The 20,037-nt window shown below is 27.5% G+C and overlaps 1 protein-coding gene across 3 annotated transcripts; it reads left to right on the top strand.

Moving 5' to 3' along the window:
• Window positions 1-784: 784 nt before the first annotated feature.
• On the top strand, window positions 785-19,198 carry LOC139425188 (uncharacterized). 3 transcript variants are annotated; one of them, XR_015434496.1, is made up of 2 exons: window positions 785-1,233; window positions 2,111-2,228. XR_015434496.1 is itself a non-coding variant. In XM_087165325.1 (2 exons), exon 2 carries the CDS (start codon window positions 14,749-14,751, stop codon window positions 15,076-15,078), a length of 330 nt encoding a protein of 109 aa, XP_087021451.1. In that variant the 5' UTR covers window positions 886-1,233; window positions 14,703-14,748; the 3' UTR covers window positions 15,079-19,198. The 3 variants fall into 3 exon arrangements, 2 of the variants coding, with proteins under 2 accessions (XP_087021451.1, XP_087021450.1); XM_087165325.1 differs by lacking the exon at window positions 2,111-2,228 and adding an exon at window positions 14,703-19,198 and having other exon boundaries at window positions 886-1,233; XM_087165324.1 differs by lacking the exons at window positions 785-1,233; window positions 2,111-2,228 and adding exons at window positions 6,057-6,576; window positions 14,703-19,198.
• Window positions 19,199-20,037: the final 839 nt, after the last annotated feature.

The following is a 20,037-nucleotide window of genomic DNA, read 5'->3' as shown; positions in this document are numbered from 1 at the left end:
ATATTTCTTAATTATTTTTGCTTTCTTTTTAATTATTTTAAGTACATTTGTTAAATTTTAATGCAAGAAAAAAGTTATCGTTATTTATGTAAGTTTTTGGCTTATATTTTTAAGGATTTATTAAAGGATCTATTAAATATCAGAGAGAATAAATGTCAAACGGGTTTAAAGTATCAGCTCTGCTCTTGATGGTGTATAGTGGCTAGGATGTGATAGAGCAACTGTCCCGGTCATCCCGCCAAAACGAGCATTCAACATATCAATGGAACAAGCCAAAGCTTTATATCAATTAGCAATTAGTTTTAGATAATTACAATTGTAGAATAATTATCTTATTATAGAATGAAATGTTTTAAAAGACAAATATCTGTTAATGTTTAACATTTAATCAACGAAAAAACAGAACCAATATTGAAATCTAACGAATTTATTATTTTTAATTACTGATAAAGTTTGTGACAGTAAAAAAGAAAAAAAAAAATTAAAGCCTGATAGGTTTCAGAATTTTAGAAACACCTTCTAGTTATACTATTCAATCAAATGGGTTTCGATGTCTTTCATCCCGGTCTCATTAGTGATTCAGCATATTTCGATATCATTTTTGTTTCGTTCTCATTTAATATTAATTTGTTTGCGACACTCAATTTGTATACCTCTTTTACTACATTTTCGAGGAGTTTAAAAATATAATATTGAGGATTTTAACTGAAATGAAATTTGCTTTTTTTGTATGCCTCTTTTATTACGTCATCATCATACCCACACGCAACTGTCCACTCTAAATAATGCTATATAGAATGAGATAGCAAAACAAACGTGTGTAGTTATTAATGGCTATATCACACGAGAGAAAATATGTGCAACTGCAAGTGTAAGTGCAACTGTAAATGAAATTTCTCCAAAAATTGCTCGTGTGATATAGAAATCACGGTTGCACGAAATATCTGCAACCGTTCAGGCAATTTCTTTCATGAACCAATCAGATCGTTTGCTTTTATGACGTTTCAATTTTATGTGATGACGTATACAAATGTAAATAAAAATGGCGGCGACGTTGGTGAAGAGGATGATCGGATGAAATTTTTTTATAGACGAAACGGAACAGTTTTTTAGTTTAATAATAACATTTTCTTTAAAATCAAAGCATTAAAAATACTTTCACGCGATGAAATAACCATCTCAATGCAGTTGATGTACTACCATAACAGGAACCTGCACATCATTTTAGTATCGGTGAGTATAGTACACTATTTTCTAGATAAATTTTCTTTTAAAATATTTATTTATTTTAAGCTAATAAAATTAAAACTTATTATAATTTGTTGCGATCAAAGTTTTAATTACTTTAAATAGAAATAATTTCTATTTTTATATATGTAAAGATTTATACTGGCGAAAAGCTTTACTTTGAAATATTCGCCAAGCAACTCGCCAAACTTTGTTACATTATTATAACATAAAATATAATAATGATTATATTTCTTTATTTTCAAATTTTAAACTTTATTACTGTTGATTGTAAAAGCATGTGTCCGATTATTTGAAATTTTTTTATTATTATAATTATTTGTGAATTAATTATTTTATTCTTCCCTAAGAATTCTTTTAATTTTTGAAAATCTAAAATGCAAATTTCCAATCTCCTTGTCTGTTTCTACATTCATCCCCTCAATTTTTTTTTTTTTTTTTTTTTTTTTTTTTTTTTTGTGTGTGATGATTTACTAATGATACTTTACTTTTTATTTATACTTCACATTTATATTTTGATACTTAGCTTTTCTACAATGACAGTAAGTATGTAAGTGTACCTTACAAATTTTTCAATATACATAAATTTTTAATAGTCTTCGTTCATAAATACAATCTATTTTTCTTAAAACAAATTTCAATCCAAACATAAGAACTACAAAACCAAATATACCTGCCATCTTTCATTAGTGTATAAAATAACCTTAGAACTCTAATCAAAATATCTGTCAAACTTAAAATAGGTTTAAAGGGGATACCTAAGGACTTAAATGATTTCAAATTAATGGTATTTAATCTCTCTTATTCTAATAATGTGTTGGTAAAATTTTATCATGAAAGTGATTTCTTTCTTTTATATCAGATATTTCGTATAATCCTGTAAGGTTTGTCTGGTGAAGAAGGAAAGAGATGCAATACTGTTTTGATGAAAGAAATTAAAAAATAAGAAATGAAAATGAATAATGTTCTAAATGTTTCACTTGACAATAAATGTTTTGTTTTTTAAATTGATTCTTGTATTATTTAAAATGCAAAACAAAACATGTAAAAGTCTGTAACAAAATAATATGATACATAAAAAGTATGTTCTTAATAAAATATTGTTTTTTTATTCATAGTTATAAATAAATTTCAATTTATATACTGTATATTACAATAAATTTGTCCTAAAATGAATCCTATAATTTTTAATTAAATTATCTCATATCAATAAAGAATGTTTTAAATTTTACAATAATAAATTGTAAGTATGACATTGAAAATCCTCTTATATTTAAAAAACAATTTTACTAAGAAATTGGAAAAAATAATTTTCATAAAAGTGATACTCCTGATATGCAATGTGTAAATGAATAAAATTGATGATCCCTTAAAAACTAAACTAAACTCAGTGGCACAGCCCACAGAGGGCCAAGGCCTTCTGTGCCCATCTCAGTTTTCTTGACCTTTGGGCTATGGGATGCAGGAGCATTTGTTCCGGTTAGGTAGTCAGCCATACGTGAAACCCCCAGTGTTTAGCTCCCAAGTTTGCTTGGTACTCATTTATCGACCCACTGAAGGAATGAAAGGCTGAGTCAACCTTGCTCGGCCCGACGATCGAACCAGGGACCTGTGGCACGACAGCGCGAAGAGCTACCGTTCAGCCACCGGGCGTGATGATTCCTTAATGCAATGTAAATTAAATTTGATGACAATAAAATTCTGACCCATTGTAGTGTAGACAAGTATAGACATTAGTAGTATAGACATTATTTATTATGTATTTTTTAGACTAAATTAAAAAAATAGAATTGATTTGATAGAACTAATAGTTTTGATGTTATAAATATTTTATGAGCAAAAGGAAAGTCAAAAATTGTATATTTCATACATTAAACCCTCATTTCTCCTAAAGAATTATTTCAAAGAACTATGTTTTTTAATTAAGCTTAAAAAATTAAATTTGAAGAAATGCCTTACTTGTTTAGATAGCAATGTCAGTTGCATAAAATGGTATAAGTCATAAAATTGTCCTTTCTACACATGAAACTTTTATAAATTTTCGAGTAGCTAAACTATTAAATCAGACAGCTTGTTTTTATTCTCATTCGATTTAGCGTATACATAGATAACGATACCGCACTTGCCTAGCTAGCATGCTAGATAGTAAATATATATAAATAAACTATGCTTTTACAGGGTGAGGAGCCAAATTCAACAAAAAATAAGCAACTTTTAGGAACATTTTAGGCACTCAAAAAATATTTTTAAGCACTATGTAAATTGACAAAATGCAAAATAAATCTCAGACTTCACATGATCATGATAAAATAACTAGAATTTGACAAAGAACTCTTTTCTTGATTATATTAGCCATTAAAAAATGATCAAGAAATTTTTCGGTTCGATTTCAGAGGGTGAAAAATAAAGCCTGAAATTGAGAATATCTTGCAAAATACAGCAGAGTTGCACATGAGAAAGCAAGGATCTCACCGAACCCAGCTCACTAGACGCACATGCGGACTCGCAAGTACTTCACCAAACCTGTAAAATGATTGGCGCTTTCATACGCTATGGACTGACGGTACGCTGAAATTGATCGTGGTTGAATGAATTCTGAAAACGTGAAATAGAAAATGTGAAAAACACGTTTTTACATAATACGTGGCGAAAATCGACATTCCCTTTCATAAATTTCATTTTCGAAAAGGGAAAATAAAGCACCTTTTAAAAACACCCATTAAGAAAAGCACCTTTAAGGGCCTTTAAAAAATGAAAATCGAAAATAAGCACGTTTAAGCACTTTTCAAAAACGCTGCGCACCATGTTTTATACCTTAGTCACTCAAATCAAGATAAAAAAAATTGTCAAAATTCTAGATAGTACTTAAGTCCATCCCCCTTTCACCCCCTTATCCTTTTAGAGACGCAGCATGTATTTAAGTCCATCTCCCTTTCACCCTCTTATCCTTTCAGGGACGCAGCATGAAATTCAATGATATCTTAATATCATCTCATATTATGAGGTAGAAATCATAATCCTTTTTATACTATGCTACTTCACTATTGGGGAAATAAAGCTTTTTAGAATTTTAATTTGCTGCTGAAAAAAAGACTTAACACAAATACAAATGTAAAAAATTAAATCAAAATCAATCAATATTCTACAGCGTCTGTGATTTCTTTTTCCTCCCTTTACGAACATCGTTCAGAAACTATGATATAATAAAATATGATAAAATAAAATATGAGCCAAAAGTAAAGATAAATAACAAAATATGGTAACCCAATTACATGCAACCGTTCAGGCAATTAAGCAACCCTTTCGGCAACTCCGAACGGAGGAATTGCGCTTAGAGTTTCACTTACACTTGCAGTTGCACATATTTTTCTCTCGTGTGATAGAGGCATAATGCACTGTCTTGAATGCCAGCCGTTTTATAACCCTAAACTTTGGCGATCAGCTGAAATGGGTGATTGCCAAACTAATTCTATCGCCAAGAGCTTGGATGCCCGATTTTTGAGCGTGAGAGAAAATGGCGAAAACGTTTGAGCTGGAATAATGCTATGAATACGCTAGGACTTGGTTTTAATTTTGGGTTTAAATTTGGACTTAATTTTGGTGGCCAAGATCACACCAAATACGAGATTACGCGAGAACATAGACAGGCGTGCACAAAATTATTGAAATTTTTATTTTAATTCACAATAAACGCGATAACTTCCCAAATTCTTGCAACCATGAGTGATAGTCAACAGCCAATCACAATGCGAAAAGCCCATTGCTCCGACTCTATCATCTCCTTGTTGCCATTCTGTAGTAGAAACTATGGTTTAAAATTAGTTACCAATTCCTATGTAGATAGTTGTTGTTGTTGTTGTTAATTTACATCGCACTAGAGCTGCACAATGGGCTATTAGCGACGGCCTGGGAAACATCCCGGAGCCTATGAAGATAGAGACCCAGTCAAAGTTCACCCTGACTTTCGTTTGGTATAGTGATTGATCTTTCCATCTTTAAGCAAAGGAGGGGATATAAGCCCCTATATTCATTATCTACGAAGTACTTCGATTGGTTTGAATAAATTATCAAACCAAGCATGCGCATTAGTAAAATTGCGCCAAACAAAAATGCTATTCTAGCAAACCTGACAAAACGATTAAGCAATAAAGATGAGAACGATGACGTAATCGACCAATCAAATGTCTCTACTTATTAAAATATCGGTCAGCCAAGCAACGGCCATTCCTAAATTGTCCTCAAGCATCACTGGCTACTGTCAGTGTGCGGGTGGGTGACCACTTGGATCAGTCTGCGTAGGGACCGAGGGTGTGCGATATTGGTCCTCGTTAAACTGTGCTACCGTAAAGTGCTCGACTTCGCGCGCAGGTCGTCGGGCTACCGAAGCGGGGGTGCCATCCCTTCAGCAGAGGATCAAAATTGTGATGGCATGTCTTCGGATCATCCTCCGGGATGTTTCCCAGACCGTCGCCAATAGCCCGTTGTGCAGCTCTAGTGCGACGTAAAGTAACAACAACAAATTGTCCAAATATCATTCATTACATGCTTCTACAGTCCTTATAATGTATTTTCTCAAAATTTGTAAGCATATTAGCTTTAACTAAGTGGCTAAAAATCTGGAAAAATTCTTTTAAAAAGTTTGCTCATCGTTTTCAAACTGTTTTTCCGATAGTATTTGATAAATGCCAACATTTCCTACATTTTGAACTGATGAATCCATGTTGCAAAATAATATTATTTCATTGGCTATTATATTTACAGAAAATGACGTCATAAAGGACGCGGGTTTTTTATAAATATTGTTTTACTGTAAGCATAGAAAAAACTACAGTCGCCACAATCGCCAAATATCTCTCAATCGGTTCCAGTTAACAAATGTTAATAATGTAGAAGTTTGATATTCAATGAAATTATTCGATTTTTCTTGCAAATATTGAACATTTATTTTGTTTACTTGCTGCTGATAAATATCGAAATGTTTGTGAGATACTTGAAACTATGAAATGAAAGGAATGACGATTGAAATGGATGTAGGGGTAGCCATTTTTGGCGACAAATTCTTTATCTTTCCAAGTTGAGCGAGAGATTTTTTTTCTCAGTAAAAAAAGTAAAGAATTAAGTGTTGTTTGGTTTGTGAATCGAAAATAATAGTTAGGGCAATATACAACGCATGATTTACAATGAAAATTAACTAAACATTCAAATAAATACTATTGTTTCTTGCTATAAATTATTTTTAAGACACTACAAACCCTCTAAACAGATTATTATTTCTTAAGATAATAGTTTCCTCGCAAGTCTAAGGATATTTTATATTTTAATTCTTGTGTAAGTTAAGTATTTATTACTTCTTTTTTAAAAACTAAGGCTTTAATTTTGACTACGTATTTTTATATTTGTTTGAAATAATATTTATCTGTAAGAGAAAGTTATATATTGTTATAATAGTTTCCAGGGGTCTGTCTAGGTTTTTCTGAGAGGTACCTATTTTGTGAAATTTTAGAATTAATTTGTGAAAAATTTAAAATTATATTAAAAAGTCAACACTAAAATATGGTTAAAATATGAATTTATCGTTTCTTAAGGGATGCAAAAATAAAATTGTAAGAAAAAGTATTTTGTGAAAGTACCGTTTTTCCTAAAGTTGAATTTGTGAAGGTACCGCTAAACGGTAGTAAATTCAGCCTGGGCAGACCCTTGGTTTCTGTTTGTTAAATTTTGACATATATATATATATATATATATATATATATATATATATATATTCATTTTATATTATTATTTATTCAGAACATTTATGCAGCAATTGATTGTGAATTATTTACCTGAATTTAAATATATTTAAATGACAGCGAGTGGAAAAAGTTTGTTTTGGATGGGACATCTACCTTTAAAAAAATAAGATATGTGCATTGATGAATTTTACTATAAAAATTTGATCTATATTAAAACAATTTTGAACTTTTAAGGCTTTTCTTTATTTAACAAAATAATGCATTCATATATGTTTGAAATATACTTTATGTATTTTCTTTGTACTTTAATTATATTAATGTCTGCATTATAATGAATATATAACTTATGTTTTGCTTCATATAATGTGAAACTCTAACTGACTTTTACTTTAAACTCTAACTTTTTTTAAAATATAGAAAAAGTAATTAGTTATATTATTAAAATTATTTAATTTTGTACCTTAACTACTCAAATTCAAATGATCGTCTGTAAAACGTAAAATATCAATAAATCATTTCTAGTCAGTGTACAAAAATACACTTAATGACAATGTATGACATTAAAATAAATGTAACTTATAAATACACGAAACAATAATTATACATTTATAAACCGAAGTATTTGTGTAATAACTAAATGTTTAATAATTGTAAAAATTATGTAGTATTGTTGTTAATGTAATTGTTAAAAATGTTAATATGTTGTTGAAAATTTGCTTTTTTCTTTGGAAAATTATTTTTGGTGCATGTTTTTCTAAATATCTAAAAATAAGTGCTATACTTTTTCATCAAGTAAAAGGAAGAAACAATCTGTTATAACTGTGCCAAATGAATAGATTAGAGTAGTGCTCTCTGAACTTTTTACCACTGACGACCGATCAACGATTCATAGTCTTACTGCAGACCAGTTAATATTCCATAATTTTACTGGAATGTTGATTGTTTATATTTTAGATTCTTTTGATTAAACAATTTTTGTTTTTCAACATGCCTTCAAAAGAAAATACAATTACATGCACTTTAGTTCGTTTTAGATGACTTCTCTAAGCTCCCGGTTTACCTCTCGTATTATGGGAAGTCGTACAAACCCAAGAGAATAAATAAAATGGAAATAATTCAATTATTCTTGGGCGGACTATTTAATCTGTGGTTAGAGACCACAGGATTAGAGTAGCTAGGCTTATTTAAAAAATAATAAAAAATATTTTAAGCCATCCACTTGCATTAATATTTAAGTATATTTGCAAGTAGGTAACTTGCAAATATACTTAAATATACCTACTTAAATTGTAATGATATAAAATTTCAATGTCTCAAAGAATCTGCCTTATTTTTACTGAATGAATTACTTCATTAATGAATTCCTTATGTGTAAAAGCATATTACATATTTTTCAATCGATAGCATCCTTAAAAAGTATACAGCGGGTACAACCTGAAGTAAGTGACACCAAGTACACGACACAATGCCCTATTTTATTTAGTTTTAGGTATTTATCCATTTCACTGGTGCTAGTGAATCGAGCTATTTTAATAATTTGTTTTATTTGTTCAAATAAAAAAATATCTATTTTTTTTCAAACAAAGAAAACAGTTCAATTTACTGCTTTTCATTAGCAACTTCATTGCTTGTGTCATGTTGGGACAGAATGAATAGCCACATGGGGACTAAATGTAACAAATGAAGATTTTAAAAAATCTCTGCTATTTGCCATTTTTTTGTCATCATTTTTTATAAGAACTGAATTATTATAAATATTTTTTTATATTATGAAAATTAAATCTTTTTACACTTTTTAAAATCTTTCTTCATTTTATAAGTGAACCACGTAATGCTTACCATACTTAAAGAAATGCTTCAAAAAAGATACCAACATAATTAATATGGGTAAGATTGCACTTAAAATCTATCAATAATAAAAAAAAACTTTTTTTAGGTAAATAGTTAAGGTTTCTCTGATTTTCAATACATTTATTAAACCAGCTGAGATGAAAAATACCAAGTAACATATTTTTTGAGCTATATATATTTTAAAATTCTCAAATTTATTACAATTTTTAAACAGCTGTCACTTTACAACTATTTTACCCAGAGAGCAAAGTTGAATATATATATATATATATATATATATATATATATATATATATATATATATATATATATATATATATATGTATGTAACATAAAAAGCTTAAATTTATCTTTTTATGTTAGTTCTTTTCTGAATATCCTTTTATTTTATTTTATTATTCTAATCGAAATGCTTTCTCACACTTTTAAAAGCCACATACTGTTCTTAAATCTATTTTTGGCTATATTTTGGTATGCATTTAATGAAAAGCAGGACATTTTCCCCTTTGCTCTCTGTGGGAAATGCTCGACCTATTTGATAAACCAATTACAGGTTTATCAAAAGATTTCCCTCTTTTCCCTAAATAGAGACATTTACGGAGTTAACTTTGCAAGATTTTCCCTAACATATAACCAAGGAGCGCAACTTTTCGTGCACACTTTTCATGACTGCCTGTCTAATAATTAACAAATAAATTTTGTACCCTCCTTCCCGGCCTAAAAAAAACAAACATTCAATTTGAAATTACAATTCAGTATTGTCTTCATTTCATTTTATTTATTATTTACCTTTCATATTTATCACTTTTGTAGCAAAATATCCACAATTTTTTTTTATTTGATTTTTTTTATGTTCAAAATTTGACTTCTGTAACATTTTTTCTTTTTTTTTCTCTCTTATTTTTCTTTCTACTTTCTATATATTTATTTATTTATATTTTTATTTTCTTTCTTGGTATTTTTATTGCAATTATTAACCCGGATTTCAGGAAATGTGTAAATACAAATTGCTTTTATAATCAGAAAAGGTGATCAGTCTTCTCAGATTTTATATTACAACCCGTTTAACACAATTTATCACCAATTGAAATCCAAAACAAGCTTTCAAATTTAATATGGTAAATCAGTTATTAATTATTGACTGATCTAGCTATTTTCCTTATCTTTAATCTGAAGTGGAAGTTTGGTTAATTTACAAGTTACCTTTTGTTTGTTTACATTTATATCTTTCTTTCTTTTTGGACATAAATTTTTTTTCTTCCAAAAATTTTAGTTAGGATATTTTTGAAAGTAATTTTTGTGTGGAGATCTTAATTGGTAATTTAATTTGTCACAATTGTGTGTTAGGAAATTCTAATATTTTTAGTTTGTGAATATTTTGAGTGTATTTGAGGAATACTTCTTGGAGAATAATTTTGTTGTGATCTTCAAACAAAAGACTTGGAACTGAAAAAACAAATAAGTCATAAAAACTGTTGAAAATGAAAATTAAACTTTTAAGTTTGCTGGTATCGCTACTACGATTCCTCAAACACTTTAATTATGTTATTATTTTTTAATTATGTTATTATTTTATGTGTACAAATGTGTATTTTTAATACTTAATATTACTTTATATCTTGTTAAAATTGCAGATTTGATTCTTTTTATTTTAATTGTATATCTACCATAGGGAAGATTTTGCAAATGGATCATTTTTAAAATTTTTGAATTGTAATTAAGCATTTTCGGCAAGGGGGGATGTAACATAAAAAGCATCAATCAATCTTTTTATGTTAGTTCTTTCATGAATATCCTTTTATTTTATTTTATAAATCGAAATGCTTTCTCAAACTTTTAAAAGCCACATCCTGTTCTTAAATCTATTTTTGGCTCAAGTATGCATTTAATTAAAAGCAGGACATTTTTCCCTGTGCTCTCTGTGGGAAACTCTCGACCTATTATCGTCTATGTGGGAAACTCGTCTAATAATTAATACATAAATTTTGTACCCTCCTTCCCGGCCTAAGACCGGTTTTAATCCTTCCACTCGGCAACGACGTTATATATCTATATTTTTTCAATTTTACATTAAGGGAACCATAGAAAATGTTATAATTGATAAACAAATGAATGTACAGATTTACTGCAAGAACCATAATGTTGAAAAAGAAAATTTTTCTTTGCAATTTGCAGAAACTTACAGCAAGAAGAAAAGTGGAAGATTTTTATACCTTTTTTTCATTTTTATAAAAATTTAGCCATGTTATTAATTTTTTGAAAATTAATTGATTTTCATTAAAGTGTGCACATCATGCAACTGAAATGATGTTTATTTATTTTTATTTGAAAAAATAATACTTGTTGTGAAGACACTTAGACCCCTTAATCATTGAGGAGTTAAAATCAAGTTTGCATTATTTTTTTTTTTTTTTGAGATTTGGATGAATTCTAGAATTTTATTTGTAAGAATTTTTTCGGATGGATGAATGGGTCTGCCCTATAAACGGGTGTGACCTAAGATGTGGCAGAATTCGTATTCTTGGCCATAGATGGCGCCACTGAAAAACACGAAATGCACTTTCTGCCTTAAATCCGCTCTGTTTCACCAAGCAGGCTTCCCCGTGTTGCAAGTGGCATTAGAACCAACCAACTAAGAATTTTTTCACCTATTTTTATATGCAGTATATTTCATACAATCCATGATAATTTTTTTTAATCCGTAGCAAAAATAAAGATTAAAAGATTTACATATTTTTGTTAATAATGACAAAAAATATCAAAGTAGGAAAAATTGCGGTTGAGGGAGGCGGCTGAATTAAGCAACCTGTTTAATTTCAAGAGGAGACAAAAGAGATTAAAGAAATTTACTAAGACCTTCATATTTCCATTTGGAATGAAACAGATTTTGATATTTATGTACACTTTTTTTTTTTTTTTTAAATGTAGTTTAACAGATTTCAATGATGTTTTTGTTTTTTTCTAACCTAAAGGATTTTTTTAAAAGTTCAAATGAGTATACTTTTTTGTTTTCATTTTTAATAAGAATTTCTAAAATAAAATTCTATATAAATTGCTGATATTTTAACAATTCCTACCAGTTGAGGACTGAAAGATAAAAAAAGCTAAATTTAGTTTTGAAAATAATAAATACTATTTTAAAGCTTTAAAATCTTAAGGTCAAAAAACTTCACTAAATTATTTTGCCTCATTTTTATATTGTATGCGTCTTTTATTTGTAAATAATTGTTATATTTTTATGTTTGCATTATTTGCTCTTGGAATATAGACACTTTTCGTATTGTTCTAAAGAAATTTTTTCGAGCTTATTTTCAAAAAGTAATTTATTTAAAGAATAATATAACAGGCAAATATTCTTTGTTTCTTTTCTAACATAATATGACGTATTTTTCTTAGTCAAATGTACCTATTGTTAATTTCTAATGTATGATTAAATCCAATATTTAATTACATATTAGAAAATAAGAAATTATACATTTGAATAAAGCTCATTATTTTAATATTAAAAATAGTTTTAATGATTCATGATTTAAAAGTGAAAGGAAAACTTTTCTTATAAAATCCTTTTCTATTATGAAGTGCAAATAATATTATTCCAACATCAAACAGTTCTACATGTTCATTTTATTGAGTTATAACGTAATAAATAACATTGATTTATTCTAATAAAAAGCTAAAAATTCATTTAAGAATATTCAAGTTTCTGTAAATTAGCTAAAGTAAAAGTATTTTACTTCACTTATAAAAGATTTGAACTATTTATTATAGTTTTTTCTTAATACAGAAAATGCACTCTGAGGATGATGTTGCAAAGCTACTAACTCTCTGTGGCTATACTTCAGCTGAAAGCCTTTTATGGTTCCAACCCTATAAGCATTCATTACCCTCGCAAACACCTTTTCCAAAACTAATTCACTTAAAACATCGCAGTAGTATTTTGGGTGCACTGGATTGTTTTTCAAACTTTTTATTCATTGTAATTCAATTTACTATGAAAATTGCACACCATAATTAACAATAAGGAAAAAGTCTTCATAGATATTAATCACCAAATATTATCAATTAAAAATATTTAAAAAAAATGTATCTAACTTCATTAAAAAAATGGCTTTAAAAATTGGAAAAAAAATTAGAAGTAAAAAAGATCGTCTTTTTTTTTAATATGTGAATAATCAGTTTTGAAAATAATTCTTGATAACATAACTTATGCCTGTTACATTAATTAAGAGCAATTTTGTGCACTTAAAATTGTTTTACTAAGCAATTCTTAAAGTTTTTATTCAGTATACTATGAATTTCTTATTTTTATTTCCTAGATAATATTCATTTTTTTGAATTATATAAAAATAAATTCCTTGCATGTCATCATTGTAAGTAACTTCTAGAACAATATTTTGAGAAGTAACTTCTAGAACAATATTCTATAAGAGAAAACTACCAAGAATTTTACATCTCTAATGAAATTATTTAATATAGAGAAAAATATTTTTCACTTTCTTTCAATAGTGAATTCTGTTCAAGACCGTAAAACTATTATTAATTTATTATTCAATTAACACTGTAGTTGATTTTTTTTTTTTTTTTTTTTTTGCGAATAACTTGAAACAAATAGAATTTTTTTTCGGAAACTAGTGCATTCAAAACTAGCACAGATCCTATTTAAATTTCAAGTTCTCAGTCAAAAATAATTCATTTATTTATTCATAAGAAATATTGTTAATTACATTTATATTCATTATCAATATTGTTTATTCAATTCGGGATCATCCCTCATTTTGAGCAAAACAAAATCTTGTGTGAAGAGGAGGCGAAAATAGCCTGGAACCTATTCGAGAGGTTTCTAGGAGTTGCTTGCCTCCTGGAGGAAAAAAAACTTTTCACTCCCGCAGCGTGCGCTTGCTATTGGAAACCAATGGGAAATAAATTCATCCCGCATTCTGTATTCCCCCTCTCTTCCCCCTTGCCTCCTAAGTGCACACCCGGCCTAAGATGTGTTCAGATGAGGCTCTGTAAAGGTGGCATTTAGAGCAAGGTGGATAGGTCTTTCTGCTCTCAGAAAATAGGAGGCACCTAATGTGGCCGCTGGCGAGAGGCTGGTGTTGGATATATCAGCCTGTTTTCATTAGACAATATACTCATAAATAAACAGGAAAAAACAATCCATATATTTTTGGCTGTCTACAACATAAAAATTATTATGGTCTTTACCTGTACATTATTTATATTTTACTTTATATCATTTACCTGTATTGTTTGCTTATTATTCCTTCTTAATACTATTATCCGTTATATTAACAGTTCTGATTATTATTCAAAATAAAGGCTTAAAGATAAAAATGATATTTCTTTATTCTATGATTAAGTTATCGTTTATTACCTTTTCATGCGGCATATTAACATATTGTTGCAGTTACATTAAGTGATAAATATTTTGTTTATTTATCAATATGTTACATTTACTTTCATGAAGAAATTAATAGCAGTTTTTGATCCACATATTCAACTTACAATACAAATTATTTATTTTAATTTCTTTTACGTTTCATTAAGTTTTCAGATTATTGATTTATGGTCTATTTTTTAAAAGAGAAAAAGGCAACAAGATTTTATGGTAATTAAAAGTTTATGAAGCAAGTTTATGGATTAAATTGCCATGGTTGAAATTTTTTTCACTGCAGAATTTTGAACAGAGTGTGATTTACTAAAAGAAAAAATTGGGATCGTTTAATTGATTCATTTATAATTTTGATGTGTTTTACCTTGAAAAAAAAAATAAAAATGAAGAAATCATCGAAAGAGCAAATCAATCTTTGTATGCATTTATATTTTCCAATAAATATCATTGAAAATTTTTTGTTATTGTTGCAGGTGGCTGTTCCATTTATCATTCTTCTGTGGTTTGGAATATTTGAAAATGAATCCACGTGAAGTGGAGGGTTTGCATGAAATACTCAGTGGTTTGAGCATGGACCACCTGAAAGAAATTGCCATGATCACCACAAGTCACATGATGGATGACCATTACAATGGTGTCCAAGCACCAGAGCTTGTGAACGAAATCATCAAAAGTGCATCAAACGCCTCAGAAGTTCTGCATCGACAGAAAGTGTCTAAAGAACTCCTTTTGAAGTATCTCAGGAGAAAAGGATTTGATCCTGATCCTAAAAGCAAAAAAATTATTTACATAAAAACTTGTTTATCCCTTTGGAATAACTGTGGAGACATTAAATCTCCTCTCTTTTAAAGAACTCACTCATAGTGTATCAGTGATTTTTTTTTTTCAATATTTATAAAAATGTTTGATTTAGTTTTTATTATATATGATATAAAATTAGAAAAATGAGTTTTTTTTTTCATTCTAAATATTAGACTATATATTATGTGTTAATTTTTTTAAAATTTTAATCAAAAATTAGTTTTTAAAGCATATTTTTTATGCAACATTTAAAAATCATTAGCTCCCAATGTGTGCTGTTATCTGAAAATATATACAAATGTTACTAAAAGGCAGAGTAATTTCCTCCTTTATTAAAAACATTCAAAATAGGAAGGAATTGATAGAACTAATATTTATCTTTATTAATTACGTTACAATCAATTTAAAGATATTTGTGCTTATTAATTTTTATTTTGATCTTGTTTCCAAAAAAGTAGAAGTGCTACAGTATCGTCAATCAGTCAATATTCAAAAATATTGGACCACTTTTAAATAAATAATTAAAATTAAAAAAAATTAAATGTAAAATTGTATTTTAAACTCAAATGTCTTGTGAAGTGCATATTATTTTTAAAGAGCAAAATAATTTTGCTATATAAAATTTCATGATAGTTTTCCGTTTTCCATCATATAATATTTTATATTAGTTGAGTAGATAATTATCCATAAATAGGGGGGCCAAGTTTCTTCCAAAGAAACTCTTATTGATAAATTTAATATCAAATATTACATTAGAATTTCAAATATTTTATAATTTCAATTTAGTTTAATTTATAGTATTATTTTCAAATCACTTAATAAATCATTTTTTAAAAAAGTGACCAAAAAACGATTGTTAGGAATTTCTTGAGAAATTAAAACAACTGTTGTTTCTTTCAAAGTTTTAAGTCAAGGAGTTTAGTTGAACTTAATTTTATAATTATCGTAATCAAATTATATGTTACTGATAGTATTATACTACCATTCGTATATTGTATTCATAATTACGAGTAGTATACTTATTTTATATCCAAATGCTGGATAAGTAGGAAAACTTAGATAGTGTATATTTTATTTTTACATGCCTAATCAAAAATCAAACAGTGTTCATTTTAATTTACAAAATAAAATTAAGAATTTTTCATTGTGGATTTATTCACAAATAACAAAATTTTCATGTTCAAATCAATTATAAATAATGTAATGAAAAAAAGGATAATATCATTTAAAAAAATTATTATAAGTTATATAGATTTTTAAAATTTTGTATGAAATTAAACTAAATGATATGGAAATAGTTACTTTTTTTAAAAAATGAAAGTAAATTTTTTGTACTATATATTAAATTTTATTTGTTTTAGTTTTGAGTTGTTCATTTATTATTTATACATAGTTGAGCAATTGTATTGGTCATTTTTAGTTTCTTTTTTTTTTCCACTTTCTTCTAGTAACCTAAAAGAAACATGTTTTTTTTTTTTTTTTTTTTGGACAACCCTCTCCATATGAATAACTAAATGTAGTACAGTAGAATCTGGGTTGTTTCCCATTAATTTGAGCTGCGGAAAAAAGTCGGTCTTGCTCTCAAATAATGACAAACGCACACACAACGCATGAAATAATTACTACAATTGATTTTATGATGATTACTATGACTGAATGTTGAAAAACAATAATGTGTGTTCCGAATCATGTGAATAGTGTGTTTAAACAAAACACATTAAACAATTATTTTATAGTACAATTAACCTAATGCAGTAATATAATGAATATTGTAACTTGATTTAATGTAATAAATGTTCCCTGATCCTCTAATGTAAGCACATTTTTTTTAATATAATATATTTTTCAATTAAAATTTCAAAATTGCTTTAATTTCATTTATTTACTATTTTTTAAATTTTATGTTTTTCCATAATCCATGTCTTGTAAAGTTTGAGGTAATCTGTACCGTTTACCTAGAATTATCAAGACTACTGTATTAACATTTTATATAATGCTGAAAATTCGTGAAATTTTAAGTGCAAACCTTTTCTGGTGCAGTTCAACAACTGTTACAAACCACTAGTAATGTAAAACTGATTGCTTTTAAACATTCAGCAACCACTACTCTTCAAGCAACTGAGAGCTTAAGTATTTTGCTTTACTTATAATGTACTGTCTAAGTTCGCACTTATTAATATCATGCCTAAAGTTTTCAATCGAAATTCGTTGTTCCGAAAAGGGTCGAGCAACACATTTTTCTTTTTACAAATATTTACTGTGTCATAACACAGTATGTATTTAAAATTAAAATCAGTATTTTTAACCTAAAAGTTTAAAAAAATTATTCTTTCTTCTTGATATGTTTTAAGAAGCTAAATATGTTTTAAGGTTTTTGTGTGTAAAGTAAGCAACTCAATACATAATAGCTAGATGAGGCTTATTAAAAATATTTAAGCTGCACAAGAATGAAAAAATTTGATTGGATAGTTTTCATTTACTTATTAATAAATCACTGATACACCAAATTGTGTACTACCTCATAAATGTTTTTTTAATTGTGTCTCAAATTTATCTGGTGTGTGTCTTGTGTAATTAGTCTTATACCTGATGTTGAAGTTATTATAATTTTCTGAAATGTATTATTATACTTATGTTTAAAGCTGTTGGTTATCACTTTTTAAAATGAGAAGATTTATAATATGCTTAAAAGTGTACCCAATTCTTTTGATAAAGGTATTAAAAAGAGTTTCATTTTAATCGTTATTCATTTCTTTTGCAGCAAGAGAAACCCTCTCTCTTACTTTAAGTTTTATGTACTGTTTTTTTCACTTACCTGAATTTTTATTTTGTTGAAACAATACTTAAATTTACCACTACTTACTTGTTATCATGCTTTTATTGAAAGTAACTGCATTAGAAGATCATGCAACTCTCCATCAATCACATTAACTTCTCAATAAAAATTTTTAAATTTGTTGGATATTATTTATTCTAATGTTTTTTAAAAGTTAAATTTTTTTTCTATAAATAATAAATATACTCAAGTGTAAATTTTTTGTGTTGAAATCATCTGCTTCTAAAAAACATTTTAAAGCATTTAAATATTGATCTGTTTTTATTGATCTATACAAAGCTTAATGATATGTGAAATGATAACATAAAAATTCATGTTTCAAGGTTATAAAGCTCTTTTAATGTGTCTTTCAATAAATCCAATAGAAGAATATCTATTCTCCTTTAAATGATTAAAGTTGACTCTTAGGGAATAAAACTTTATTTTAGATGTAAGACTTAATTCTGCATTGAAGACCTTGCTCATGCATATTAGGTCAAAGTTTCTGGTTTGTGGGACAGTTCACCTGCAAATTGGTATCATATCTGGCCTTAGGAAGTTTAATTAAGCTACACGACTTAGTTATCAACATTTTTTGTTTTTCTGTAATACTTTATTTTTAATTTTAAAGTGATAGAAAAATTTATGTTTTTCTATTTAATTCCTAAATTTATAATTATCAATTAATAATGATAAGGATTGATTTCAATTATTTTAATATAAACTAAGTTTCATCACCACTACATCTATAAAAATTAAACATATCCTATATATTTATATTTGCCTACTTATTTTCACTACCATTAAAAAAAAAATCATTATTGGAAACAGTTGTCATAACATAAATTGAAATATAGTTGTAGAATATGGGATGACAAAAGTGAGTAACTTTAAATTTCTACACTCATCTTTTTAAAAATATAGTTATATCTAATATGCTACTAATGCTTTACAAGTGTAATCTAATAATCACACTTAAAATACTTAAAAGCTTCTATCAAGTTTGCTACTAAATTACAATTTTTACAAAAAAAAATATGAATTCTTTTATTATTAATCATATTTTCATTTTCAAGCCATTTTTTGTAGCAATAAATATGTGTTTAATAAATGCATCATGTGAAGAAAGATACAAATACATTCATACATACAAGTTTGCCAAATGAGGATTCAGTTATAAAGCAGTTCAATTCATTTATTTTCATCATAGTTTGAATTTAATGCATGTTGCTACAGTGGAGATCAGTACTAATTTGTGTAGATAATTGAATAGTTGCATCATATGAATTTTGTGCTTATAGATTATTGTAAATGTCTTGAATTTTCTTATTGCAAATAAATTAGTGAACTAAATGTTCTTTTTTTTTTACACACACATGTATGTATATATATATATATATATAACGTCATTGCCGAGTGGAAGGATTAAAACAGATCTTAGGCTGTGAAGGAGGGTACAAAATTTATTTATTAATTATTAGACAGAGCAGTCATGAGAAAGTGTGTACGAAAAGTTGTGTTTCTTCTTTATATGTTAGGGAAAATATTGCAAAGTAAAATCCGTAAAATGATGTAACATAAAAAACTTCTATTAATCTTTTTATGTTATCCTAATTAATTATTCTGTGGGGAATTAATCTTAGACTATGTCAACCTTCATCTATCAAAAGGTACCTCAAGATAGAATCAAGTTAACATGTCTCATATACTAAGTGAATTGGTATTTAATATTTATAGTTGTTGTTACGCCACATTACTCCCCTTCCAGAATTTTATCTGTTATAGAATTCGATGAACAGATACCACTAGTTGATTCATGCTGTTTATTTATTTATTAATTTTGCTCATTATATTTTTTCTTCTTTTTTTATATCATTTTGCTCATTTTTTTTTTTTTTTTGTCTTATAGCATTTCGTTCATTTTTGTTTCTTCAATATTTTTATTGACCGGGAGACTTTATTTACTTCACATTATTTTTTTTAGCAGTATATTTTTAAGCAAATCAACTGTTTAATGTGGATCAGCCATCGATATTGTCTTATCACGTCTGGAGGTCACCAATGAGGGGAATTTTAATCTTAGACTATGTCAACCTTCATCTATCAAAAGGTACCTCAAGACAAAATCAAGTTAACATGTCTTATATACTAGTGAATTGGTATTTAATATTTATAGTGGTAGTTACGCCACA

The sequence above is a fragment of the Parasteatoda tepidariorum genome, chromosome 6 (assembly GCF_982258835.1).
Source record: "Parasteatoda tepidariorum strain Cologne lab strain chromosome 6, Ptep-v5.0, whole genome shotgun sequence".
NCBI classification, from domain to species: domain Eukaryota; kingdom Metazoa; phylum Arthropoda; class Arachnida; order Araneae; family Theridiidae; genus Parasteatoda; species Parasteatoda tepidariorum.
The sequence above is the reverse complement of the archived record's forward strand: the minus strand, read 5'-3'. Positions and strand labels throughout refer to the sequence as shown.